The 27,947-nt window shown below is 40.4% G+C and overlaps 1 protein-coding gene across 2 annotated transcripts; it reads left to right on the top strand.

Annotated features, from left to right (window-relative positions):
* Positions 1–126: 126 nt before the first annotated feature.
* LOC125761237 (fibroblast growth factor receptor 2-like) lies at positions 127–27,488 on the top strand. 2 transcript variants are annotated; one of them, XM_049422176.1, is made up of 5 exons: positions 127–381; positions 2,092–3,187; positions 26,283–26,464; positions 26,563–26,758; positions 27,044–27,488. In XM_049422176.1, exons 2-5 carry the CDS (start codon positions 2,919–2,921, stop codon positions 27,360–27,362), a joined length of 966 nt encoding a protein of 321 aa, XP_049278133.1. In that variant the 5' UTR covers positions 127–381; positions 2,092–2,918; the 3' UTR covers positions 27,363–27,488. The 2 variants fall into 2 exon arrangements, with proteins under 2 accessions (XP_049278133.1, XP_049278132.1); XM_049422175.1 differs by having other exon boundaries at positions 127–507.
* The last annotated feature ends 459 nt before the right edge of the window (positions 27,489–27,947 follow it).

The raw sequence follows: 27,947 nt of genomic DNA, 5'->3' as shown, positions 1-27,947 counted from the left end.
ATACTTACGCATTACCTCATCCTTCGGTGAGATGATTGCTCTCTCACGTATGTGTTCGCTCTCTCAAAATGTTCCATGCGAATCACCTGGGCGATACTCAGGTTGCGCAGCATTGTTCGATGCCATCGGCTTCTCGCAAGTTATTTCTCGTTCAGCTGTCAGTGCGTTCGGTCGTGCATCAATCGCAGTAAGCAGCAGCGTCCTCCCTCTGTACGCGCTAGCGATAAAGTGTGTTTGTGTGCGTGTATCCGTGTGAGCAAGGTTGCATTCGGGAAACTACTTTGGCTCTCCATAGGCGCCAGCTGTCACCGGTCTCTGCGGCACTGCCGCGCATCATCTTTCCTACTCCTCCCCGGTTGCCTGTTCACTTGACAGCTTGCGGTACGTGCGTTCGACGAAAAAGGCGCAATTCAGCGAATTAATCAGCAGAATTAAATGAACCGAAGCGTTCCGTTCGGCTTCCCAGTGCAAAGCAAACTGTGCTGCTGTGACGGAAGAAGAAAAACGGTAGGTGTTTTTGGCGAACGGTATGAGTAACCGTACTGTTGTGGGAGCAATGCCATTGTTTCTTACACTGGATTGTGTGTTACTGGTGCTGTGTGTTTTGCGTATGATAAGCCTCGTATGATACAGGAGGATGGAAAATGCTCCGTAGGATGTGAAGGCAAACCGACGGTTGGAGGTGGCATTTCGTACGAAAGTGCGCGGTGATGGATTTTCCAAATTGTATCAATTCCTCGAATTCCAAGGACTGTTTCTCCTTCACCCGTCATACTTTCCTAACCGAACGCGGGTGTGCTGCGTTGGATGTTTGCAGTATGTTGCGTACGTAAGCGTGTTGCCGGGTGAAGAATCGTGTGCGTGCATGTGTGCGGCCAATTCTAGGAAATCGGGTCTATCGATCTTGGGATAGAACGTTGTCCAAATGTCCTAGAGGTGGTTGGGAACTCGGTGTCACTATTCAATAGGATCTCTATCTAGCAGCACTTGAAGTTACCCTTCCGGGCAGAAACTATGGAATTGGTTATGAATCAACGGTTGTTTTCATACGTGCACAGCCGGAAACGAGCGCACAAACCAAAGTGGATAGTTGCTTTCCCGGTACAGTTCAACCGGCCATACATCCAATTACCGCTGATTCGCAATGCGAAAAGTTCTCCGTGTGCCAACTACAGAACCATACCCGTCCATCACCTTTGACTCCCTTTGCTTTCCTAGTACGAGCAGTTCGAAAGGGTGGTACCTGCGTGTCACTGACACAACTTGACATCGGAACTGTGAATTCCGCAAGGAATTTGGGGTTGTACTTTAAAGATACTTACGCTAAATTCTAACAAGTTTGATAACAGTTTTGTTGGGAAGATTTAATATATTGCCCCATAATAAGTCTGCCAAAAAGGTTCTTAACATTTTTCGATTAGATGATATACCCTTCTAAACGAACCTCGTATGAACCACTACATTCGCCGTAAGTTAGCTTCGTGTACAATTTGCCGATAGTCATCATGGCGTCATATTTCTAGATAGAATTACCCAAACACATTCTACTTTACTATCAGTATCTAGAAATATGATTATTGTATATATTCTAGAAATGTTGTATTAGATACGGAACCACTGAACGAAGCAATTGTGTTGTGTTTCTCTTTTTCCAATGATAAGACGCATTATTCATCACGATTACATAAATGGTAATAGATTCGTCAACGTGCGTATTTATAAATCGTAACCTTGATACCAATATGCTTGCCCTGCTAAATATAATCGTCAACTGTTGCCTTTTCCCAACGCTAAGGAATACCCTTTCTACCGGCCTCCACCAATTTGCCGACAAAAATAATCTCCTGGGGTAATAAATACCAACAATGGCGATGATAACTTCCCACTGCCTCTTCTGTTTTGGCAACGTTTTAAGTACGCGTAGGTAAACCATGTTGAAACCGCGCGTTCCAATTGTTTTCGCATAACCCACTAATCCATTATCTCCGTACCAAAACATTTGAAAGCTAATCAATATTTTGTCATTATTATGTTTATTTATTTCGTGTTGTATTTTCTATATCACTTTCATTCTGTCTCCTTTCATTTTAGATCCATCTTATTGTACGTCAGAAACTAATTCAAGCGATACGGAACAGCATCGGGTAATGATTTCGTGGAAGCAAAGACACTCGTCGATTCATTGCGAAGCATAGACGGCACCCCTGCTGTACGCTGTCGCCGTTGCGAATATTGTCACCTGTCATAGTATATCAGCACATATCGGCGCTTGTCATCAGTTGAGAGGAAAGTTAACAATCACAAAATTGGACAACGATCCTATTCCGCTTGGAGTTTGCTTTTAGACGATGACGAAATCATACCGGATAGTGCTACAAGATTGATATCAGCACTCTGGCTGCTTGATTTTATAACGTGCGGCGCAAAACTGAACCGGATTTCAATTGAAAGTAGAAGTGCAGTGACTGTAGTGTATGGTGGTGGACTCCCTCAGATTCTTCAATCTATTGCGCAACAGTCTCTCTAACCGGACAAAACCGATCAAGTGATAATTAGTCCTGTACGATTGCTACGATTGCTACTGGTTCACCGTTTCCTGGAAACGGTCGTCAACTTGTGCGTTATGGTTGATAGTGCGGTGCGTACCGAAGTGACGGTTTGAAAGCGAAAGGTGCATAGAGTACTGTCCGCAGCAAGAAAACAGATAGAAAAGTGTATAAGTCACGTTTTATTAGTCAAAAAGGAGAACAAATTTATACAACTTATTGCGCTTGAAAGTGTGGTACAGCATAATAACGCAAATGTTTGCACTTTAAATATCATTTAAATAGGTGCAACGAAATCATTCAATTTAGAAGTGACTGTGTGAATTGCGTAGAGAATCAGGCACAAAAAAACCGATCCATAAAACGATAGCCATGATGATGTCTGCTCGGAAAAGAAGCTCTTTTAGCGGGTGTGCAACCAATTCATCTGCGTGCACATTTTTGCTGTTGATGATGTGTGTTTTCATCATCGTCGTCGTGACCGTCAGTGCGGAAAATCACTGCACCGAGAATCGGTACGAGCATTCGCTCAACACCCATCATCTACAGTTCACGAAGGAAATCCCCGACCAGGAGTACGGCGTGCTGAAAAAGTTCAAAAGCTTGCATTGTTGCGGCAAAGGCTATCGGAGCATCGAATGGTATGTACACCGGCTCCTTAGACAAAATTTAATCACTTTAAATTGTTTGCAATCTCCACTTGGTAAACTTTTGGTTTCGGTCGTTGTGCCTTTCGTTGGTCTATTTAGTCTTAAATCATCTTTTTTGTGGGCGAAAATTTGCCTCTTTCCACTATGCTTTTCTCTCCAATAATATTTTTGCAATGGTTCACCGTGATATATGCGTAAGTGATGGTACAGGTCAAACCGCGGACAACATGTTTCCAAGTAATCTTTGTATATTTGATAAACATTTGCCATCAATGACGCCAGAACGGTGGTTTCAATGTGTTTTGAGACCAGTTTCTTTTTCTTGCCGTTATCTTTGTATGTACGTTGCATCTTAGCGTGTTTTCTAACGGACGCGAACAGCGCCCTGGAATACTAGGAAAGGGTGCGGAAAATTCAGAGAATCGCTTGAGCAAAATCGTTAAAGACATCGAGAGCAACAAAGTTGGTATGTTCATATATTGGCTGTGTGTAAAAAAATCATATCCACAGACTAGGGTTGAGGCACACGAGCGAATAATTGTGCAATCGATCATCTGTCACGCGGTGCGTTGCGATGATGGCATCTGTCACATTATACCAAGCAAGGTGCAAGTTAGATATTTAAATTCTTACTTTAATGTCATGCTATTAGCAATGCTAAAGCATTTTAAGTTGTTAGCACATTTTTCAAAAAGTTTTCACTATTTAAAAAAAATACTATAATAGCAGTTTATAATGTTTATTTACTGTAATCTTCATATTATTGTCTTTGTACTTTCTTTAAAAAAGTGCTCAAGTTATTATGTATGAGGGAGTGTTTGATTTCTTTGTTACCTTTTTCAACTGTCTTTCAACACCTAAAACCAGGTAAATTCAAATTTACTATTAAAAGTTGTCACAAGATGTTCATTTTCCAATTGCTACCATGCGCAAAGAAATGACAGAAAAAAGGGTTTATTTAATCCCGACAGCTAGTGTCACTATGAATCATGTGTGAGGTCGTTCCATTAAATAAAGCTAACACCATTCATTCGGCCAAACAATGATTCATTGGCATCCGATTCAGATACGATAAGCACAGCGTTCTACTTGCCGAGATTTTCCAAGAAATCTTTATGCATCGTTCCAACAGTTAGATGTGGGCAAAATTTTGGATACGAGCAATCACCTAAAGTTTCTAGCTGCTCGCGCTTTGCTGCTGCATATACACATTGAGCATTGTTTTACAAAGGGTATGGTTAATTTTTTAAATATATTTCCATAAAATTTAAATTAAACTAAACTGTCAACCATATTTGAAATATGAAGTATGTATGTATGTCAGTAAAAATAATTGCTTTGAGATATGAGCAATGTTACGGAACGAATTGAATTCGTATTTCGAGGTACCACTGTATATGGCATTGATTTGGTATGAATTAAGTGCGAATTTGAAAATAAGTTTTCTGGGTTTTGTCCATGTTTCTAATTTCGGGAGAAAAATGCCGCCAACCAATTTAAATTTCTGTTATATTCAATTTTTTCAATCTTTTACTTCTTTTAGATTTAAAGAAGAATTTTTCCGGTGCAGAACGATAAAATGGTTCGTCAAACAACCCCCACACACCTTACAGGGCTGTGTTTGCTTATCGTTTCCGTGGTCCAATGTAGCTTAACTAAACAAGAACAGTTTTGTTTCTTTTTACCTTTTCATTGACCGGTACAACGTGTGTTTGGTTTTGTTTTTGGACCATTTTCAACATGCAATAATGCGGTTAGATTGCACGTTTGGTCTTCTTCATTTTGGGGTTTTTCTTTCTTTCGACGACATAGAACTTGGTACATCCAAAAATATCACAGGCGGTGTACGAATGATGCATCATGACCTGTGCCTTTGGTTATGTTTGCTTTTCGTTTTGCTGTAAATCACCCGACAAAAGACTTATCCGGTTGGGAAGTAACGATGAATGGGTAACAAACAAATGGAAAGCAACGTTCAAAACCTTTAAAAGATGGATCTAAACAAACAGTAACATAGACGAGAGCGGGTTGGATGTGTTTACACATTTCAATATACAAGGGTGCAAGTATTTGAGTCAACGTGACTTGCCATCATCGGATGACTCAACGCTGATGGCGATGACCGGTTCATCATGGTATAAAACTAATAGGAAAGCAAGTTTCGTCCAAGTTGCCGTCAATTTTAGGATGTTTGGAAATTTGTCATCAATAGCTTAGGACGACAAAAAACATTCCACTAAAACAGAGAGGGTTACAAACAAAAAAAAAACGATCATCATTTTCCATTCGAACGCATCAGTTTATAGATGTGCGAAAGTGTTCGAATATGGTATGATTGGTTTGAATCATTGAAATAATTAAATTAATTATTTGTTCAACCCATCCAGTTGCTTGGCACGTGCTAAATATTTCCAATCATAATTATTTAAACAACGGGCATTCAATTTAGTGTGTGCTGTTGGTACAGCATTTTCCTGGAACTTTATGTAAAATTACAAACAATCCATTTTCACACGTGATGTAGTTTTCGGTGCGCAAATTCATGTGGGAAGCTGCTGAAGCATACTACCGTTTCAGATATGTGCACAAGAGACTTATTCGATTCTCACCGAGAATATTAAAAATTGGACATAATATAGTTGGCTATAACATTTATTGTATGTTTTCTATTTTTTTACTCATTCATCTGCCTCTCTTACCCCTTCTGTTTGTGCTGTTTTACCGTGAAATTAATTATATTGCAAAAATAATTAATTATTGTATTGTTGGTGTACTTCGCATATTAATCAGGAAACATCTTTTGTGCGCTTTATAGTATTTTTTCTTTGTGCATATGCATCATGTTTTACTGAAATTGCTCATCAAAATCAAAATTAACGCAAAAATCGTTTAGTCAAAAATTAGTTTTTATACCGCAACAGATTTTAATATTGAGATTAGGTTGAATACTAAATCAAATTTTCTCTCTGAAGATGATCATCAGACGTGACTGAAAATTGAGTGTTATGATTTGCAGAATGTCTTGACTGGATTGTTGGTTTTTGCTTGAAAAATGATTTAACGAAATTACAGAATGCAAGTCGGGCAGGATAAAAAAACGCATACCCGTATCGAACGGTTTTCTTAGTATAAACGCTTTTTGTTCGGGTTCGGCATTTTAAAACAACCAGTTCTTCGAGGGTTACTAACGAGTAAGTGGTAGGTAGTTAAGTTTGGTGGTGCGTGCAACCCAGAACGAACACCCCAAATATGCTTCACTGTAGCCCGGATTCTCGAAATTCGCTCAAACTCAAGGTCCAACGTTGGCCTGGGACTTCGTGGAAGAAATCCTTGGCGAATATCGAGAATCCAAGACCGAGTGGGCGATACGGCAATACGCATAAGCAAACATTTTTGTAGCAACATTTTGAACGGGGTAGAAGCAGAGGAAAGGGAAAGGATGCGACGGGGGAAAGTGTGAAAAACAATATTGAAGTCTGCGAGGCATGTCCTTCCGGTGCAAGGACGCTGCAACTGGAGATAAAGATACTTCTTCGTTTCGGTCGGATGTAGGTCGTTGGCGTAGTTTTGCGATTGCGCGGACCCAATGTTTACAACAACATCCACCACCGTGCTGGGACGATGGGATCGGTCCGTGTTGTTTGTTTTTGGACGCTTGGTTTCGCGGAATTATCCTATACACTGCTCATTTATCACGCACCAGTATCACTTCCACCTCCAACATCATCATAATAATCCGGACAATCGCTAGGATTTTTTTTGTGTATTTATCGTCATTCCGTACGCCTTACTCAGCAAACTTCTAGAATGAGAGTGAACGATATATATTTTCCATGTCAGTGAATTTCACTAACTGTTTTTCCTTCTCGGAACTGGGAGCCATTATTTTCCAGCATACCCTAACTGGGTCTATTTCCACAGCAGCATCCGGCGTGTGTGTATGGTGCTGGTCATTCCTCACGCAATATTTCTCTGTTTCGCTATCGGCGGGACAAATGGCGAACACCATTGAATCCCTTTCTTCCTCGTGGGAACTTTCTTAAGTAAAAAAATAAAATCAAAGGATATAATGGTTTGGTTTGATTGGATCCTATATCGTGGTACCTTCTGTTGCTATTGTGTCGGATTTATTATCATCCCTAAAACAAATCATTAACGCGTACGAAAGACGTAAAGGATGGCTTGAGTAAACTTAAGCAAAATAGTTAGGTTTGTTAGGTTTGTTAGTGGTGGGTATAGCCATTATGTTTAAATTATGGGTTGTCTCAAGTATGAATCGTTGCAAATAAATATGCTCTTGCAGATTGAACGCTTTGCCCTCAAACCCAATGTGAGGTAAGACTTGCGCATGCTCAGGCAATGGATTCTTGGAATATTGGTCTAGACTTGAAAAGACTTTGTTGCTGTGAAGATATGTACGGTACGTTTGAACATTTTGTCCCATTATAGCTGCTGGCTTTTTTAGTTTTATTTTTATGATCAATAATTCTTGGACGCTTGTTTTAGTCATTGAATCTTTTATACAGCATTGGAAACTAATAAAATTAATGATGATTTGTGTCAGTGTCATGGTCTTGTGCTTGTTCTTGTGCTAGTGTAAATCACCGTAATTGTTGAATTGAATCTTATTTGACATGACACAAGAACTGATTATTGCATTATGCGATTGAGTAATGCAGGATTTACTAAACATGCACCAAGTGGATCGTTAAGTCAAACAGATTGTCATTAAATATGTCTTAGCGCACGTAGAGATTTTTCGTTACTGCAGTAGGTTTTTGGAAATTAAAAAATTCTTAAATCATTTTGAATGTATTACTATGAATGTATTAATGTAAAATGTATTTATTGCGGGAATATTTCATAAAAAAGTAAAGTGTATTTATCTTTTTTTCTATACTGAATGTTAAAATTTACATTTTTATTGTAGTGTGCTACTTATCTAGCGGCTTGTGACCGATCCTTTGTACTGTGATTCTTTTGTACTTCTTGAATGGAAACATTTTTTATCGTCCATTCGTCATCAATCATCGTTTTTGCAGCAATTTTGTTTCCCCTGACCGTTCGTACCACCAACAAGTCCCCTTTTGCTGACTTTCACCACCGGGACATGATTCGTCTCAACCGGTGGCATATTATTAGGGGGTTTCATACTAACAGTTGATTGATGCCGAACGAAAGGGCTCAAAAAGCAAAGCAAAAGGAAGCGGAAAATCGGGTAATTACGGGCGGCGATTCATTTTCGCAGAATTGCCTGACCTTCTGCGTGCCTTCCTCGAGACAAAATTATCCCCATCGGCTTTGCTGAATGTAGCGATCGGAAATTTTATTGCATTTTCGTGTGCATACATCATCTTCATCATCATCATTATATACTGTAATGTTTGGCTGCGTTCGTTCCCAGGGGATGTGGGACTTTCTGTATGTTTACGAGCGAATTCCCATGTTCTCCCGTTCGTCCTGAGGCAACAGTGCTCGGTTGGTGGAATGAGTTTAAAACTGCAATACGCGTACCAAATTGATGGATCGCGAATGGAGAAAAAGTTTTTGAAACATCACTAACCATGCGATCGATGCACTTAACAAATTATATGCTTTTTTTCGACACTCATACACGTCATATCAGCCTGTTCATATGCGAACGGGTCTTGTTGATGTAGCCTTATGTTAAACGCAATAGCTGATTGTGCATATTTACCCCAAAAGGGTACAAAATTTCCCTTAGTTGCTATCGTGAAACGGGGATCCTGGCACCGAATGTTTGCGAAGCCTTATCAAGTCGTGAGAGAAAAAGGTTTGCTAAAACTAAAATAAAAGCAAGAGTTGCTTTACTATATAACCTACAGAATGATACTTACACGTTCGCTACAAATTGCCCTACCAACACAAAAAAGGCCTCTAGTTACCTCACGTCTCCAACTGGTTGTGAATAAATTGATTGAAGCTTTAAAACTGTTGTAGAAAAGGATCCGTTGCATTGCATTGCAATTCTATCCATTTTAGTTTATAAGCCTTGCACAAGCCAGTACGTTTGTATACCAACTCAAGAGCCTTTTGCGTAGATGCTCAAAAGTTATTTGTGGCACAGTGAAAACGAACTCACATAGATTTCCGACCAAAAACAAATGTAACGAGCACACCGGTGCAATATAACATCCCTGTAAGTATCGACATACAAACATATTTAAAACAGATTCTAAGCTTCTTACTAGAAATAGTACATGGGTTTAAACGTGTTTCGTATACTTACTTACTTATCAGCTCCGTTTATGGACGTTAAAGGTTAACACTCGTCAAATATTATTCCAAATGTTGCTTTCAACAAGCCCATTCGGTATTCAAATTGTTACTAAATTATGTAATTTAATCATAGAAGCGTCCATTTTTACAGAAACCTAACCAAAACCTAACCAAATATTAAAATAATTGTTTGGAAACATTTGACAAACCAAAACAAAGCAAAGTGAACCAAAGTAAACCGTCATTTATTCCGGAACTTTACACCATTTCTTTTTATCCGTGGCACATGGAAATGTCAGCTCCGAAAGCGATTTGACAGATCATCATCATCCTAGTGACGGCAAATAGTAAATCCTTCAAGTACACTGGCAAATAAGCTTTTATGTAAAACACAAACTTTTAAGCCACTGAGCCATGATCGTTGAGGATTTCCTCAGAACTTAAAACCACAGACGAAAAGAGAAAAAGTGTTTGACCTCCGTGTGTGATCAAGTTTAAGGAAAACTTCAAAAGGTAACGGACATTTTGAATTGATAACGTTGTTTGTATAGGATTTGAGTGGCTTAGTCACAGACAAAGCCACATCTTCCTCGGCTTTCCGGCTTTATAATGATATGGGATAATATATCTTCTTCTTGGCTTAACGACCTTACAGGTCACGCCGGCCATTTCTGACTTACTAGACTTATTTTACCACGTAGCCGGATAGTCAGTCCTTGCTACGGGGGAACGGTCCGAATGGGATTTGAACCCGGCCGTGTGGACTGGCGCCGTTTATCACATGCACCACCGGACCGCCCGCACCGGGATAATATATGAGATGTTTAAAAGTTTCCTGATTTTTATTTATTGTTTCGTGATCTTTCGGTGACATAATATTATAAATGGCAACTACATCAAGTTTGTTTTATTAATTGTTCCTCACAAGGGTGTCATCCTTTATGAATTTTATTTATCCTTTTTTCCGAATTATTATCCGAATAAGAATATCTCGTCAACTTGATAGTATTGCAAACTTGCGTTGATCATAGAGCAAAGTTGTATTGCGTCGTGTCCTTTTATGTCGCTTTTCTCGTGATATTTGTATGTCCTTTTGCTGTGGTGAGGTATATTGCACTTGAAGCAAAAAAAAAATTATAATGCTTTTATGTGAATTGCCACACCATCCACCTTCATCAAGCGAGTAACAATAGAAGCTGGAAACGATTTCTACGATAGGGACGCTCAAAATTACATTTGCTTCTTGGAAAATCAGCACTTCTTTAGTCATTCTTCTTAGAACATCTTTTTTCCATTCCATGGAGCAACAAAGAACGCAAGAAAGCGAAATATTCACTGGCTGGCTGGCTGCCTGTTTGCGAAGGGTTCCCAATTTTTGTGCTGTAAAAAATCTGCAACCATCCCCCGACAACCGTCTGTGTGACTTCGCACGGAACGGTGAAATGGAAGGAACATGCAAAAGGTTACTTGCTGGCAGCATTCTCTAAGGTGTTACAAGTAGATTATTGTCCTGATGGAGAGAGAGAGAGAGAGAGAACTCCCGGTTTGCTCTGCCACCAACACGGACAACATTTCCCGTATCCCATTTTGAAATTTGACGTGCAGCCGTACCGAGCACTTCGCCGGTGTGATATTGTTGTTACAATGATTGGCCTTCGTGTATTGGATTGAATTTTGCCACCACGTTGAATACGCACTTCCCGGAAGTGAAGATGAATTTACTTTTTCCTCCTCCCCTTTTCAGACTTTCCCTCTTCCAGTGTTGTTGAACTCAAAGTACCGCCGTGGGAATGGGTGGGGGGACACAATAATCTTGTAGCTCATTCATGCGAAAACTTGCCCCAAAGACAAAAGTTCCCCCAAGGTGAATATAGTAATGCATTCGGGGGTGTGTAGATTGAATAAAAATGTGTTTGCCCTTCTTTGCGTCGTCTAAAATGCTTGAGGCAGCTTCAGGTTGGTCAATGAAGCAATTCGTTGAAATTTGGTTAAGGGAATGTTAAGATTTAATCAATTTTCTTAGTACACCATTTATTAATTATGTTAAAGTGAATGATTTCCTTCCCAAATAAATGCACTAAATGATGAGAAGAAAGGAATTGCGCAGTAAACTTAATACCGTTTTTAACAGTTAAAATTTTGAGAACGTTCCTTCACTTTGGAAGATATCATTATGAAGAGTATGCTTATTAGTTATACAACAGATAACAACCAAACACTCAACATAATCTTCGCACGTGCTAAAATGTCGATTAGTTCCGCAACTTTGGAAAGGCTCGTTGGATCGAAGTTAAACCATTAAACCATATGAAACCAGACGACAGAAACCACTACCTCGAACGAAAAGTTAATACCTCGATCGGAAATAGCCCACATAAACTATGCAAATTTGGTGTAGCACAAATTTGATGGATTCCCGGAAGGATTTTCCGTCTAGATTGATGAAAGGTACCACCACAGAGATGTCACATGTATAGAGAGGTGGCTTTTCCTTTGTTCTTCCCGCTGTTTATAGCATGTTTCTTATCTGTCTGCCATAAAGAGCGTGATAGAGACCGAATGTAATGTTGCTTGTCTGTTAATTCAAAAACATTGCCTTCAATAACCACTTCTGCTTCATGTGTTATTCATGTTGTGGTTTTTCATGAACTGCTGGTTAACGTTTCATCCATCCGATTGAAGTAATCGAACTAATTTCATCCAGTTTTCCACAACTTCCTTTTGTGCATTTATCGCTAAACAATATATTTAGATGTATAGCAATGTTTGCGTGTGTTGTTGTACTTTAACTTCATTATTGTATTTTAATCAAACACTCTGTGTAACGTAAAAACGTTAAATCATCGGATGGCTTCGGATACGATTCGTTCCGCCCTTCCTCGAATTGTGCGAATGCTTAATGTGGCCTTCGTATAGTTCCTTTTTTTTTGCTCAGTTCCCGGAAACAGCACGAGCTATTTCTAGAAATTCCCAGGATTTGCAAAATCATTAGAAATCCTACATTTTTCCGCCCTTTCTTTCAAAGTGGGAAAATCTCGGATCTTTGTTACAAAATCAAACCAGACCTAAACGAATTATTTCGAGCCCAGGAGGCGCATTACATAGGACATTCTAAAACATATTTTACATAAATCCCACCCTGAAGTATATGTGTAAAACACGTTCGCTTCCAAAACCGCAAATAATGTGTTTTACATGCTTTCTAAAATATTGTATGAGCCAATATATTTTTGATTGATTTTTTATCACCTATGATCACCTATGAGGGATTCTGCTAATTAATGCATGCTGCTAATTAAAAGTTTTCCGCAACCGTGCACATATAACTACGTGGCGTTTTTCTAATGATATTATAAATCAAACGTGTCTAACTTGATACTGGACCGATATGTTCGGGTTTTATGATGTATATATTATATTTCAAATAAATGTCTGGTAATGATCATGTACAGTTCAATTTCTTAATTAGACGTAAGAAAATATTTGTTCGAATAAATAATGAGCAATATTTGCATATTGAATGAAAATGTTAGATCAATACAATATGAGGCCCTTTTAATAGTTAAAAAAAACATGCTTGATAGCAGCAACGATAGAGAGTACATAAATTGCTACGAAGACAAGATGTCTGATAAAAGAAAAGGTAAATTTTCTACTGCGCCATGAACGAAGACATAATACTAAAATGGAAAGAATCGTGTCGCCAACCTTTTCTTAGCATAACTTTTTTAATCTGCGCTGTTTAATAACAGAACGGTTTGGGCGTTTCAATGAGTATTTCACATGCTATATTTAGAACATTTGTTAAAGCATGTTTCAAAGGATACTTCCAACGAGAGGAATTTAGAACAAAGAATGTGAATGTGAGAGGGTATGGTTTATTTTGTATGTATTGTTTCCCCTTGTAATATATCCTAACATAGAAAAGGGAACGATGTTTCTATTTACAATGTTGATATTTTTATTAATAAAAAAAAATTTTAGAACATTTATTAGCATTCTTGCTGGGAGCTTTGTGCAGTAGTGCAAGGGTGTCACATGTTTGACACCCTTGGGTTGAGCATCGACCATACCACAATAAATAAACGGAAATGAAAAAAAACGATTTCCAATCGGAACACGTTTTTTTTGCGCTTTTCAACCCAACCTGCATGCCACCGTTTGCTCAGAATGCTGACAGAACGGTATACGGAAGGGTTGCGATGCGGCAAAAGGCAAAATGGACAAAATAAATTGCATGTTGTCCTCTCACACCGTATGGTAAAAGAGGGCAACACGGTGCACCATCCTTCCCCCTTCATTCGTGCCGAACATAGGCGAGAGCTCGGGTTCTGTTTTGCGTTTTCCCGGTTCGTTCCCGGCACGGTTTACCGTGGCCCTCATGCCATTACCGCCTGCAACACAAATCATTTTCCGGGAAATCAAACATCGGTTGATAGAATAAGCGAAGAGCTTTGCAAAATAATGAAAACGACCGATCCACCAACCCATCCAGCAATGAACTTCCTTCAACGCAACTCTTTCCATTACCGTCCAGTGCTGATGGTGCACATCCGCATGTTCAGTGTTATTATTTCTTGTATGTATTTAGTGACGCTTCGTGCTGTTTTGCTAATGATGATTCGTTTGTTCTTTACCACCTTTTGTTTTGTAGTTTTTTTTGTGAGAGCGAAAGAGAGAGATATATAAAGCATTTTAATGTTTTATGTTATTGAACATGGAAGTGGTACGGTACAGATGTTCTGATGATGCAGTTTTTCCTCATCCACCTCAGCATGGAAAACATTTGTTACCGATCTCATTATTGACCGTGTTTTGCTAAGATGTAGAATTAATCGAAACAATGCACAACAACCACACATATTTGCGATGTATCCAGCACTACTTAATTGTTGGATTGTTTGAATAGAGAGACTTGGGTTTTCCATTTAATGTTTACACTCGTCATGCGTGATGCGCACCATATTAACTGTCAGTTTAGTTGAAGTGTACTTCATTGCTTAATAGTACATCCGGCTATTGGTGATCCCTGTCGGCTCTCGTGTCAACGCTGAATCATCAATACGGGGTGTTTCCCATACGATACTCGTGTCCCAGCGATGACTATCTGTCAAATGAACGGGGGTTTCCTTTCTGCTTATTGTTTGTTTGTATTACTTGATGCTATCGAACATTTGTATTGTCTTCCGCCACAAGTTCAAAATTGAACACAGTAACGAAAACTTCTGTAAATAGCTTGTAACAAACGGAGTATATAAGGAAACTTTCCATATTTTCTCTGTAACTGACTTGAAATGATTGACATATTTTATTGTCCCTTAGTTTGTAGGAGCAAATTAAACAAAATCAGTCAGATTCAGATCATGAATTTTTTTTTGCATTTTGTGGACAAGTGTCTGATCCCGAAAGTTGTATTTATAGCCTGCGTACCGCGATAGTATCTCCTATTTTGATACGTTTTGTATGGATGATTCGAAAACACCATAAATTTTTCATTTTTTTAATGTCTTGAATCCTATATCATGTTGTAGAATATTATGAATTTTGAAGATCACGTCATGTTGACCCCGTTTAAACCCAGTTTTACAATAATTTTACTTAATTACTTCACTGGGTTTCACAGGAAAATAACAACTAATTGCGAAATCTGTTAGTGTACCGCTGGATACAAATATGCTACTAACAGTTGTACAAGGTATACTAATCGTATATCTATTAAACGTACACAAAGAAGTGTACCTCAATATTTTTGCATCAATGAAGGAAAGGTATTATTTCTTAAATTTAAAACAGTAAAAAATATTAAGCGTTTTTGAAGTACCTTGATCCTAGTTAATAAATTTATTGATTATTTTTTTCGCTCCAAAATTTTTGATGATCGCCAACGTTCATAATAAAAATAAATTTAATTTAGAAACTGACCGAAATAATTAAGAAAAATAAGAATTTACATATCCTTTTAAAAATCAGATAATGTACAAGGAAATAAAAAGCATGAGATGTTATTTCATATTGTCGATTATTAACCACGTTTCCTTCAATCTACAACAAATAATATTCCATTCCTGCTTTGTGTGGCGATTCTAGAGAAGAGAGAGAGAGAGAGAGAGAGAGAGAGAGAGAGAGAGAGAGAGAGAGAGAGAGAACAAAATTATACTTAACCAAAAGTAATAATGCGAGGCAAATTTTGCAAATGCATTATGTTTTTGCCACTTTTTCATCGGTGTACATATTTCATTAAAGCATCGAAACAAATGGAACAGGAAGAAGAAAGTTCCAAAAATACAAGACATAACACAATGCAAAAATGATCTGCTTTTTGTCCGTGTGCAGGTTGCACCGCTTCGTTGCATTCCGAAATAATGCCCAGTTCCAATACTGAATTTCCTGGATTCCCGGTATCGAGAAAAATGGCGTGCCAGAAAGATTGGTCTTTTCCTTCCCAACGGCGTTCCACGAAATCGTCGGTAGTTGCAGATGATTGGGAAGAAGGTATCGCTGCAGTAATTGTAGTCTACCCCTAACGCACGTACATACGTACACACGCGTACGCTCCTTTCCTTCTACGGGTGTGTTTGATGTTCCAGGATCCTGCACAAAATGGACCAAGGTACCAAAGCGAACAACAGCGCAAAAAGGTGGAAATTATCCGAAAAAAGGCCCATTCTGTACACGGAGAAGAGAGTTCTCAAACGGGAAATCACCACTGTGGTGTAGTGCCTAAATGACTGACCTTCCAGCGTCTTTTCGGTGGCTGCTGTTTCGCATAGAACCTGCTGGTAGGCCACTTGATTGATCTGCTTCGAGGAAGTTCTTAAGAATAAAGCATTCTCTCGAATTCTGTCGATTTTACATGTACATGTGCTGGTCCCCCTTATGTGACGGTTGCTTCTCACCTATTAATTAAAACGACCTCACTATTTGAGCGACTGCTGCTTTTTGTGTGCACCAGGCTATTGAGATGTTTTTGCCTTTCCGTTGTCCCAAGGCAATACCACCGGGATCTCGGGGTTTGCATCTTGTCGTTGTTTTTTGGTTTGTTCGTCATTTGTTTTATTGTGCTGTGTGTTTCTAGTGTTGTTCCTGCACCCTCCGCGTTTACACACCATGTTCGTAAAGATTATCTCTTCTACAGCATTCCAAAGAATGCTAAAGCCTATGCTCCTTACAAAGCAGGTAAACTGGCGGTGTATACAATGCGGCAGAAGAATCGATCGGAATATGGTGCTTTGAGAATGAAGAATGGCCCTTCTTGTGTCCATTCTTCTTGGGCCACACAATCTCAAGGAAGAAGGACGATGAGAATGATGACGGTGATGAAGATTCGTGCTCGAGATTAGATCCACCGGTAGGGTCGAGGACTAGGACAGAGGGACGGGTGTGTCCTCACCGAAGCTAGCCATCGGAATAACTTCCACTAGCGCGAGTTGTCTGTACCACATTTCATACGTGGTGGTTACTTCTTTCCGGAGTTTTTGGCATTCTGATGGTACAGGCATGATTTGCGTGTGTATGGTTTATGGGCTGTGGAATTCGGCAATCATCTGGTGGCTACCTAGAATATACCTTTCTCGCGTTGAGTGGTGAGATGGGATCAACGAGGGACAAAAACCAGAAATGAACAGTATGTTGGACATTTCCTGTGGACACCCGGGTAGCGTTTCCATTCTCTGGTGCTTTCGTTTCATTCAGTATTACTTCTATTCCATCTCAGCTAAAAGACAAAAGATAGATAGAGAAAGAGAGGGAAAGAAAGATTAATAAACCATTTAATCTATTTGCACATTTTCTTGCATATTTTGTTTCACGACCCAAAACGTCTAATGTTTCCCTTTCCATCCTTCGTTTCATTTCAGGTAAGATATTTATGGCACGAGAATCGATTGTACATGAAGAGTAAGCGCAAAACGGAATCTAATCCATCATAGCCTCCACGTGCGTCGGTATTCATTGTTGTCACCGATAGAGTTCCATCTAAAAAGTGGAATCCAAGAATTGGGGAATGTGACAATGCTTTGATGGACCAAAGGCGGAAGACATTATGTTGAATGTTTTTTTTTTCTTTCTTTACCTTCCCGTAAAAATCTCACCTTCTCAAGCACCAAACCATGTTCAGTGCATGTGGACATCTAGTACCATCGTGTACGTACGTCAAAGCAAATGCCGATCCGTTCGGGGCTACAGAAACAAGGGTAGTACTTACCGTGCGCATTTGACGCTCCCCCGGCGCCGTTGCTCAACTCCACCGGACAGTCGCCTGAGCCAATGTCCGCAAGACCTGCGGTATTTCTCACACTCTCCGAGATGATGCGAGATTTGAATGGGCAATATTTCCAGGAATCTCGACTATGGGTACGTTCCCTCCTGTCTGTACGAGTTCTTTCGTGTTGCACATTAAATAGTGTGGAAGCACCAGAAACGAGAACCTCAAACTGTTGGACCATAATCATCATCTTGGTGCAATCTTCTTCCAACGTTTTTTTTTTCGTTCTCCTTTCAGTTTTCTCTGGAGTTTCTTCAGGGTCAAACCAAACGGCAAGAAAGAAGGAGACGTTAGAATTGGAGAAAATGGTCTCTTCTTGGTCTGGTTATTGCTCGCCGTTCTTTTGTTTTAGACTGACCGAAATTCGAGTCGGGGGACGGAACCGGAGCATTAAACGAAAGCAAAACAACGCGCAACCCGGTGTAGGACCGTTGAGCGCGCAGAAAAGGGTAACGATCATTTTGTTCGCGGGAAGACCCTCAAGGGAATTCTCGGACACGGCCCAAAGGGATGATGTTGCATCCATGGAAGCCAACCGTGTGTAATCGAGAGAGTGTTGGGGTTTTTGCAAAGATACGTGTGTGTTTGTGGGATCTTGAGTCTACCGCAATAACATCCCTGCGGTCGGAGTATTTTAGGTCCGATTTCAAAGCACATGACTCAACACATTCTGATGCTGCTGACAATGCCGAACATCCTTTACCGGATGGATACCACGAAGCCAGGAGCGCAAAACTACAATCCCCATGGGATCATTATCTGCTGATAATGATGACAATCAGTTGACGCGCGTTGTCTCTTCGCATTTTTGTTTCGCGACCATTCGGTACGAATTTCTAATACACTCATGATAAAAAAAGTTTGCCCATCGCACATCCGTGATGGTCAGGTTAGTCTGCATCACTGCCGACAAAATGGAAAGACGGAATCTCGCACATAACATGAAACGATCCACAATGAGCACGAAATTCGACATAATCATCATCCATTTGACTGCATTATGTTGTATCGTTTGGTTCGTTTGGGTGTAGATTGCTAATTTACTGTTCCGTAGAATTGGTTCCACTTCTAAATTGACGAACCACTAAAGCTGTACGTCTGTTGGTACCATATCATCACCACAAGCTAATAAGCTAGTCAGCATGATTAGTAGTATGATTAGTCAGCAAGAAAAAGCCATAGTTAAGAAACATTTTCGAAATTCGCATCCGCCAAAATCAGGCTGTGCTTGTTTGCACGCCAGCGATCTCTTGGGCATATGGGTGGGTATGTACTTGGCTGTAGTTCCCGAGAACGTCCCAGTGTTTCGGGGTTGTTTTAGAATTGTTGAAACCATATATTCAATATATCCCACCACAGAAACAATTGCTGCATGAGCAGTAAAACAAGAACACATTTCTGATGATTTCCTTTCTCTCTTCATTATGCTTCTGTCTGTCTGGCCGTGGATGAGTTTGACTTGCAACTACACCCGTAAGATCTATACGAGACCGGCTCGGACCACACAAAAGATGCAGCCGGTATTCCCATGACAGATTTCAAGTATTCCACGAATTGGGGGAAGCGTTTTTCGTCATGAAGTTATGAAATTCAATCCTCAGAAACGAGATAATGAGAGACCCAATTAGGTGTGCGACCTGCCAGGTCGTGATATGTAACCCCGTATTTTGGGTCCTTTTATTTTTATCGCTTCAAAACACTTGGCGTGTTTTCGGGCTTGACGGTGTGGTTTATTTGTGGATGAGTCCAGTTGCCGTCAGTCCCGGAAAACATGAAGATTTTAAAGAAGAGTTAAATCCATCGGCAACATACGGATGTGTACCTTCATGTTTTAATTTCCAGTTGGTGGAAGAGAACCGTTGCACACACCGACTGAATGAAAAAAAAACTGAAAGTACTTACTATTCTTGTTATACTCAGTAATTGTAACCCTTATTTTATGTACTTGCTTTAATGCACAATCCATTAGTGTTTTTTTCTAAATAGGCTTGTAGCGTTACACGAAACGGACCACAGGCTCATACTGTTTGTAATGGGAACGAAAAAGTTAGTCAGCTAATGCATGTATTGGTTTCCAAAATGCATCTACCTATCCAGTACGTTGTTGGAGACTACAAGGCTTTTATGTATGTCAAGCCGGAAACGTGTACCGGTTGTTCAAAATCGAAAAACATATGAAACCGAGCAATACACTATTAACAGCTTCTCGGAAATTCTGTCCCATCATGTATAGCTGATGCTGGCCAGTCGGTCGTCCATCTTGTCGAGTGCTTTGACAACTGTTACAAAGAGCTTGGTACACTTTCGCACAACAATACGGTGACCATTCAGCATCGTATACAGCAAATCAATTAGATGAGCTTCATGTACATTGGTGAAGGTTTTGGTTTTTAGTTGCGGTACGACAATTATGCAATCGATGTGGATGACTTCATTTCGGAATGACATTATCCATGTCTTCAATATCACTTCAATATCAAAAGCTGAAATTGCATTCAACGAGTTGAAATTAAGATTGAATTCTTGTGATCCCTTGTGTTTCAAAATGAACTTCGGCTAAAACTACTATCAGTAACCGAACTATGATTGTGAACTGATAAGTAACAGATACTCAATATATGCCCTGTACGAAGAGGACAGTATATGTAGTTGGAAAACTTGGTCACCCACCAACTGTGTTTGAGAATATGACCTTGAAGATATTTTTACAACTGACTCGTCTTGTCTCCTGCTAGCTCCCAACCAACAATCTGTGTAATTGGTACAAATGAACTCCAGTCCCTAATAACCCAAACTATTCATAATAAGCACAACATGAACTAACGAAGCCATGAAGTAGTTTCAATAGTGACTCGCACTAGTAATGAAGAAAAAATATCGATCGACGTCACAGTTGGATGGAACTTATCTGAACACCACTACTGGGCATAGAGATATGGCGAAATCGATGCCCGTTTCAATTCCGAGGAACCTTATCGTTCCAAGAAAACGCTTTCTTCGCCAAATTACACATTGTTAGATACCGACTGCGTGAGGATTACGGAACGCCGGTAAGAGTGTAGAGATCATCCGATATGGTTGGAACCACTGGATAGAAGCGATAGAAGCGCATGCGTACGTCAAGTGTTTACTGTATTGCATTCCCAATGTTGTTGAATTGGGCAAATGTGTTTTTAAGAAGTGCAAAGGCTGCTTTACCCACCCCCCGCTGTACCAGCATAATTTTTCCGTTTAAGAAGTCGCGCAATTCTTTAGACGAATATGTGATAAGCCACGGCGGTACCTTGTGCGTTATCAGACACGCTCGTAACGTCCACAATGTTTGATTCGAATTTTACTACGAAACGATAACGTCAATCTTTTACTCGGACACGGCGGCATCTATCTATCACCGATGTGTGCAAACGCAAAAATTCCGCGAAACAAATTATAATCACCATTGCTGCTTACAGCCAGCCGCTCGCAATGCAGCGTGAATGATGGTACCAGATCAAACCAACTGCTTGGGTGGGGGCTGGGGAGGGGGTTGAAGGGTAGTTTATTGTTTACATCAATGTGTGTTTGTTTATGTTTTATTTAACCTACATCCATCCGCTGTTCCAGGAATCGCCGTAGCACTTAGTGGTTTAGTGGTCGAAGCATAAGACCATGAGATCACGATAGCGCACGAATCAGAAGATGCATTTTTTTTGGTTAACGTTTTCTTCGTTAAATAGCATTTGTATTACTTCCCTAGTTATAAATTTCCAACAAACCTCATCATCTCATCATCTCATCACCTCATCACCTAATAAAGACTGCGTTACGTACGAGATCATACACCGAGGGTGGCTGGTTTTTTTTTGCTAACCGGTTTCCCGATTCCAGGAACGCCTCCACACACCCTCGTTCAACAAACGATCCATGCGCTGATCTGCGCCACTGCTAATTAACTCGTTAGTTATAGCTTTCCGATCGTAACGATTGTTTTACGGTGGTGTGAGAGATAGGCACACCCCGGCAGAGGGGGGATCTCGGGCTAGAATTCTGCATTATACACGTCTTTCAACAGTCGGCATCGGGGCGCCAGTTGACATTGAGGTTTGGAGAGCAGAAAAAAGGTAGTTCGGAGAGATTCCTAAGAATGCGAGCTGCACCTTGTTTCGCTAGCTTAGGATGGTAGTTACACGTTCGTAAAAATGATATCCCTGACGGTGTTCGGCAACACAGGCAAAGCCATCATTGCATATCCCTCTTATTGTGGTGTTGCCGCTAGTTCTGCCCGCAGTAGCAAACGAGTGGGCAATGCCCGCCTGCAAGTCTCAAGGTATGCTTACAACAGACGAGCGAGGCGACGGCGACCATTGTGTCAGGAAGCGTTCGATCGGAAATTGGATATCGCCGCCGTTTGAATTCTCTCGATCGGTTCCCTTTGAACCACCACGAAACCCTTCAAACAAAGAACACTGCCTGCTGTTTTGGAGACATTCTTCCCAGAGTTGGGAGTTGGAGCAAAAAACGGCAAACCTTCAACTTTCCGCTGCTGCTCCGGCTGGGTGTTTACGGAGATTTTCTCGTTTACAGATACCTGGCAAGTATTGGTAATGTAAAAAAAGAGAATCCCCATGTTATTAGGACCACTTTGAGACAGCTCACCTGCCGCTACGTTTTCTGCCAGCACCACGTATCCAATCTGCCGACACAAGGCTTACGAGGGGAAATATCGGGTTACCTGATGCCGTGCGTGCTAGACCCCCACAGGAAACGAATGTCTTTCACTCATTGACCGTCATTATTGGCACCGAAAGTGTCAACTTAAAGACGCGGAAGGGGCTACATCGTGGAGCGGATCACAATACCCTCTCACACATTGTTTGTTTGGTGGCTGGTGAGAAGTTAACCCAATCCCCCTGACAGACACATCATAACAGAAGCGGCTGGGTCTTCTACCATTCCCAACGTCACGGCGAATGTGGCGAAAAGTAGTTGGCAAACAGTAACTGATGTAATCGGATCCGTCCTATTTCTTCCTGACCCCACGGCCTGTTTCGCTGTGTGTTACCATTCGTTCACGATGCCGATTTAGTACCATCACCTGAGCCATTTACCGAGGAGGAGTTGGGTAAAATGATGGTATGCCTCACATTATTCAGTACCGGCTAAACCTCAAAACCACCAGATTCCATGTCCAGCACGTACGCTGCAGGATCGGGTTCCTGCGATGTGGTGGACAACGGTGGTTTCTGGATCAAGTTCCAATTCTCACACTTCTCACGCTTGCTTTCGTGTGCTTACTGTGTATCAGACAATACAAAATGATTCGCTCACCGCTGCCGCCACCCCAAGGTTGATGACTGACGGGATTTTTGGATTGGCATCTGCTTCGTCTGCGTTCAACAACGAAGGTATCCGCACATGCCGAGAGCTCACGAGCTGTGAGGAATATTTATTTTCATAACAGAATACTTGATTCGCTATCAAGTGGAACATTATGGTGCTCCATTCGCTGGAATCCTTATTAAATCTCTTTCCTTGCTATTGTCTTGCTTTATCCTACAAACTGCTTACGATCTCTTTGCATTACGGTCCCGATGCAATGCTCAGCACACACAAGCAACAAAGCTCAGTAAACTGTTCCGTCTGCCGATGGTAGATTTCCCGGATGCAACGATGGGATATTATTGCATTCGAATTGTCGAAACAAAACCAACCAGCAAGCAACTATCATAATAAGACCATTTCCCAAGGATTGTTATGTCGCGACACGGACCACGCATCTTGCGCCGCGGAGAATTCCTTGGAAAGATGACGGACAACCGATAACGGGGGAACACGAAGCTGCGAAAAAATGCCAGCTGACGGTGCGGCAGCATATCACCCTTTCCTCCGGATTCATATATTCGTGTAGCATCGAATGCAAATATTCTACGCAAATTCCTACTTCTTCAGTGCAGACTGTGATAGGAAATGCAGGACCCATCTCGACATTACTATGGCAGAGTTGCTTCAAAGCGTTGGTGTCGGGTGGCCTTCTACAAAGCGTCTACCAAGTGGGCAAATTCTAACTTGCTTTATGTGGTTTTTTTAGGTTCGTCCTCGGTGTCCCTGTGTGGATGATACCGCTGGTGATTTCACGGCCGAATGGGCCAAACTACCGCTGCATGGCATGCGGCTTTTGTTATTTTGTCGCGGTGTATGTTTATTATGCAAATCAATGCACAAACACCGCACGGCAAGGCCTCTTAGTTTGTTTGTGTGTTAGGTGCCTGCATATGAATGCTGAACAGAGTTGAATACTGTCCAGCCGGTTGGCGCTTCCTTCGCTTCGTGCAATTTGTGTTGATGCAGAATTGCATCGTTCCGAGATGATAATGGCGGTGCTGTTTAGACGAATCATTTTCTACGTTGCCATACGGGTGTTCGAGTTGCTTAATGAAACAAAAGTGTAACTGTTTAAACTAATCAAAGTGTTCAAAAGCATAACATTTCAGTGCATTATCACTAAAATGAAGCGAAAATATATACATGAGAAATAAGACCAGCAGATTAAGTGCGGTAGAAAAAAATTACAATTTTTTTTTACAAAAATAATATATATAAATATTAGAGAAGTGTTGTTGATTGGGTCGAAGGAATATCTAATGTAACATTGTACTTAGTTCATAGAACTATGAGATTGATTTTTTTAAATTTTCAATTCTTTTTCTTCTGGTTGCCATAATGACCTATCATAATTGAATTAATTTTTGCTACGAAGCAGAATAATCAATCCTTACTATGGGAGAACGATCGGGACGAGATTTTATAACAATACTGTCGTACAAGACCCATAATCATAATATTTTTGGTCTTCAGGTTTTTGGTTTAGTTTGGTTCAATATTTTCCAAATAAGCTTTTTCTTTCCGCGAAAATTTTTTTACAATATCTACTGTTGTAGATGTGCTAAATCTCTTGCAAAATTCTGCATAAATTTTAAAACCATATAGAAACTTTCAGTGTACCTTTACATGTAGAGAACTGGATGGTGTTTGTCTTCGCATCGCTGTGGAATATTTGCTCTAGTAACGAATTTTCCACCAACAAGCAAAAAACGATATGTTTTAAATTTCCATATTTTTTCTGCAATCAATAGAATCGGATAGATGGTTTAGGAAACTGCACTCTCATGTACGTGGTACGTGGTAACTGAGTTTATGTCATTAGATTAATTCTTGGAAACGTTTATTTTCATACCCGGTTCACGGGTATGGCCACGGTTTATGAATACGTAGAAATACATTTATACGCAAATAGCTGTATACGGGTAGATGGAAGATCAATTTATTTGCTGCTTTTCAATCGAATTATATTTCAATATTACAGTTTCATATCGGTACGATGACAGCATTACAAAATGTACCATAATTAGTTCTTTACAGTGACTGCACATCAACGGGCGAGTTAATATGCGAGTGAGTCGGCATGTTTCTATCTCGGAACAAGTACAGTTATAGAACATTCGTAGTATTGAAGCTCATTCCTGTACCTGATATAATAATTGATTTTGAGAAACCATTTTGTATGCGCACTGCCAGAAATTGTATGCTGCGCTTCCGGTCAACAAACAAACAGAAGCTTCTGGTAAAGCTACATTGCAACTGAGAGAAATAAACTTCCCATAATACAATGCATTTCGGCACTCAAATGATGAAAACAAATTTCAAATTCCCGAAAACCTCTAGCACGAATTAAAAAAAAAGAACAAACGAACAAATCACAAACAAATGGAAACTCTAACCGATGAGCTTTCTAGCAGCGTGCTCAAATTACTCTAATTAATTAGTAATACTACCGGCAATGGAAGATACCCGATACCCGAAATCTCGAACCATCGGCATAACTGGGGGAAAAGGGCCGAAAACGTACGAGAAGCGGCTGTCGTATGCTTGCAATTATAATTATGAAATTTTTATGCCCTAGCTTTTGAGAAGTTGTGTTGTTCCTGAGTTTTCCTATTTTTTTTTACCTTTCGTTTTTGGACACCCACCAGTTCGTGGAACTCGCGCAATGACTATGATAAATCATTATTATTTCAACACGTCAAATTGTACGCTGCGAAGCGGGGGATGGAAATTGGGGAAAGTTGATACACTTCACGTTATGTTATTGGTGTTTCTTTATTTCTAGAAGTGGTGTAAATTTTCCAATCAAAGCACATACACACGTACAAACACTGGATTAAACATCGGAAAATCGACGGTACCATCACCGTAACGCTTTTGGTTTGCATTTTTTGTTTTCTGTCTGCACGCACTTAAGTACCTTTTTGTGATTTATTAAATGTGTGTGTTTTTTTTTTTGTAGGTTATTGTTGAAAGCCTGTGATTGATAAAAAGGCGATAATTGACCAATTGTGTTAATCGGGATGCCCGTAACAAGATGATACATACGTTGTGCATACTTTAACATGTACATCGGTTCATGTACGGGAACTTCGTTTAAAATTAATGATTATTTTATGATACGAAATTGCTAATTTTACAGTCCAATCCTTATGTAATCCTTTCCAGCACAGCACGATGAAAGCTTTTTTTTTAAAATAATCATTCCTTCCTTGTTTGCAGGTTCAAAAACAATCAGCCACATCCATGGAGCAATGAAGTTTCATCGTTCATCGTGTATCCGGAGGCCGCCAACCAAACGATCTACAGTCGCACGCTGGAGAAGAATGACATCGGTAACTACAGCTGCATACTGCGAAACGAAACGCACGCAATCAAACATGAAATCGAACTGCGGTTACAGGGTAAGGCAACCTGTCCATTATGCAGACTGCACATTCTCCATTATCCGGAGCGAACACGCACCAACTAAGCGGGCAAATGTCTGCTTTATTTATTTTAGATAAATTAGACAACCCGATGCCTACCTTTCGGCCAAAGGATCTAATGGTGAGCGTGGGCGAAAGTGGCCGATTCTACTGTGAAGCGTTTGTCGGCAACCTTTACCTGCCGGACGCAACCAACGAGATCGTATGGAAAAAAATGTTTGACGACCGCCCGGAAATGGTTGAAGATAGTACGCAGGTGAACGTGACTAGGTAAGCGTGCTTTTGGCTACAGACAAGGAGTTGCACATTAGTGCAACCGTTCACGGATGATGATGATGCTTCTAATGACTGTTAATTGCTCGAACGAAAGAGATAAATAGAGAGAGAGAGAGCGATAGATTGTTCATTAACGAAAAAGTTCTACTGCTTCCAACACCATCAGTGGATTTTGGATTAGTGCACTTTTGAGCGTTATGGTCGATCATTTTCGTCCTCATCACGTCCTCTTCAACGGCATCACTAACCTTTTCACCGTTTTCTATTCTCGGTTCACAGGGAAGAAGGACAAATCATTGGATCCTATCTGCGGATACCGAACATCCAGACGAAACACTATGGCCGCTACCGGTGCCAGATAGTGTCGGGCAATTCGGCCCAAAAGCTTAACCTTAGCGTGCTGCTCTCGCCCGTTGAAGTGACGGCAATAACGGACACTCAGCTATCGATGCTGGTCTACGTAATGGCAACACTGTTGCTAGTGCTAGTGGTCCTGTTTGCCTGGATCTGCCGGACGGTACAGCAACGCACTAACAGCAAAAAGGATAACCGCTGTTCGGCCCAATTCATTGCGAACAATGAGCACGATAATGTGTAAACTTGTTGAACTGACCGAACGAAACAAATGCTGTGTTTATACGTGTATGTGTGTCTATCTAGTGGCCACGATTAGAGGCGTTTCATTCGAACGAAGCACTGAACTCAAACGGTAAAATTTGAACGATAAGGTGCTGGGCAACGAGCGCTGACAAAAAGGTGAAAAATTTGTCAAAACGGAGCTTTTGTCACTTTTTTGAGCTTTTGACAAAATTTTATTTTGTGGAAAATCCACGAAAAATGTTGACAAGAATGGTGACAAAAAGTTGACAAAATTTTGACGTTCATATATCGTGAATTGCTGACCATTGCGGTGTTTTCATTTGTTGAATTAACTGTATTTCATCCCTGCAAGGACACAGACCATCTTAATTAATTAATTTAAAGCCTAAATTACTGTAAAACTGCTTCCATCGCGTTGAATTTTCGTGTACGTTGAAGATGATGAAGATTTTGTCAATCATGGGTTGCTATGTTTTGACAAAGTGTACAAATGTGTGCACGGCCACGAAAAAAACTATTTTTCGCAGTTGACAAGCTGTTTTTGTCACTTGAAAAATTTGTCATCTTGTTGTCAGCGCTCGTT

The sequence above is a fragment of the Anopheles funestus genome, chromosome 2RL (assembly GCF_943734845.2).
Source record: "Anopheles funestus chromosome 2RL, idAnoFuneDA-416_04, whole genome shotgun sequence".
Taxonomy (NCBI): Eukaryota; Metazoa; Arthropoda; class Insecta; order Diptera; family Culicidae; genus Anopheles; species Anopheles funestus.
Note: the sequence above shows the minus strand (reverse complement) of the source record. Positions and strands in the feature narration are given on the sequence as shown.

What these genes read in the sequence shown, in the direction of transcription:
- LOC125761237 (XM_049422176.1), top strand. Translation starts at nt 2,919, where the DNA reads ATGATGATGTCTGCTCGGAAAAGAAGCTCTTTTAGCGGGTGTGCAACC. An exon ending in AATCGAACTGCGGTTACAGG is followed by an intron (nt 26,465 to 26,562) that starts GTAAGGCAACCT and finishes TATTTATTTTAG; the next exon opens with ATAAATTAGACAACCCGATG. An exon ending in ACGCAGGTGAACGTGACTAG is followed by an intron (nt 26,759 to 27,043) that starts GTAAGCGTGCTT and finishes CTCGGTTCACAG; the next exon opens with GGAAGAAGGACAAATCATTG.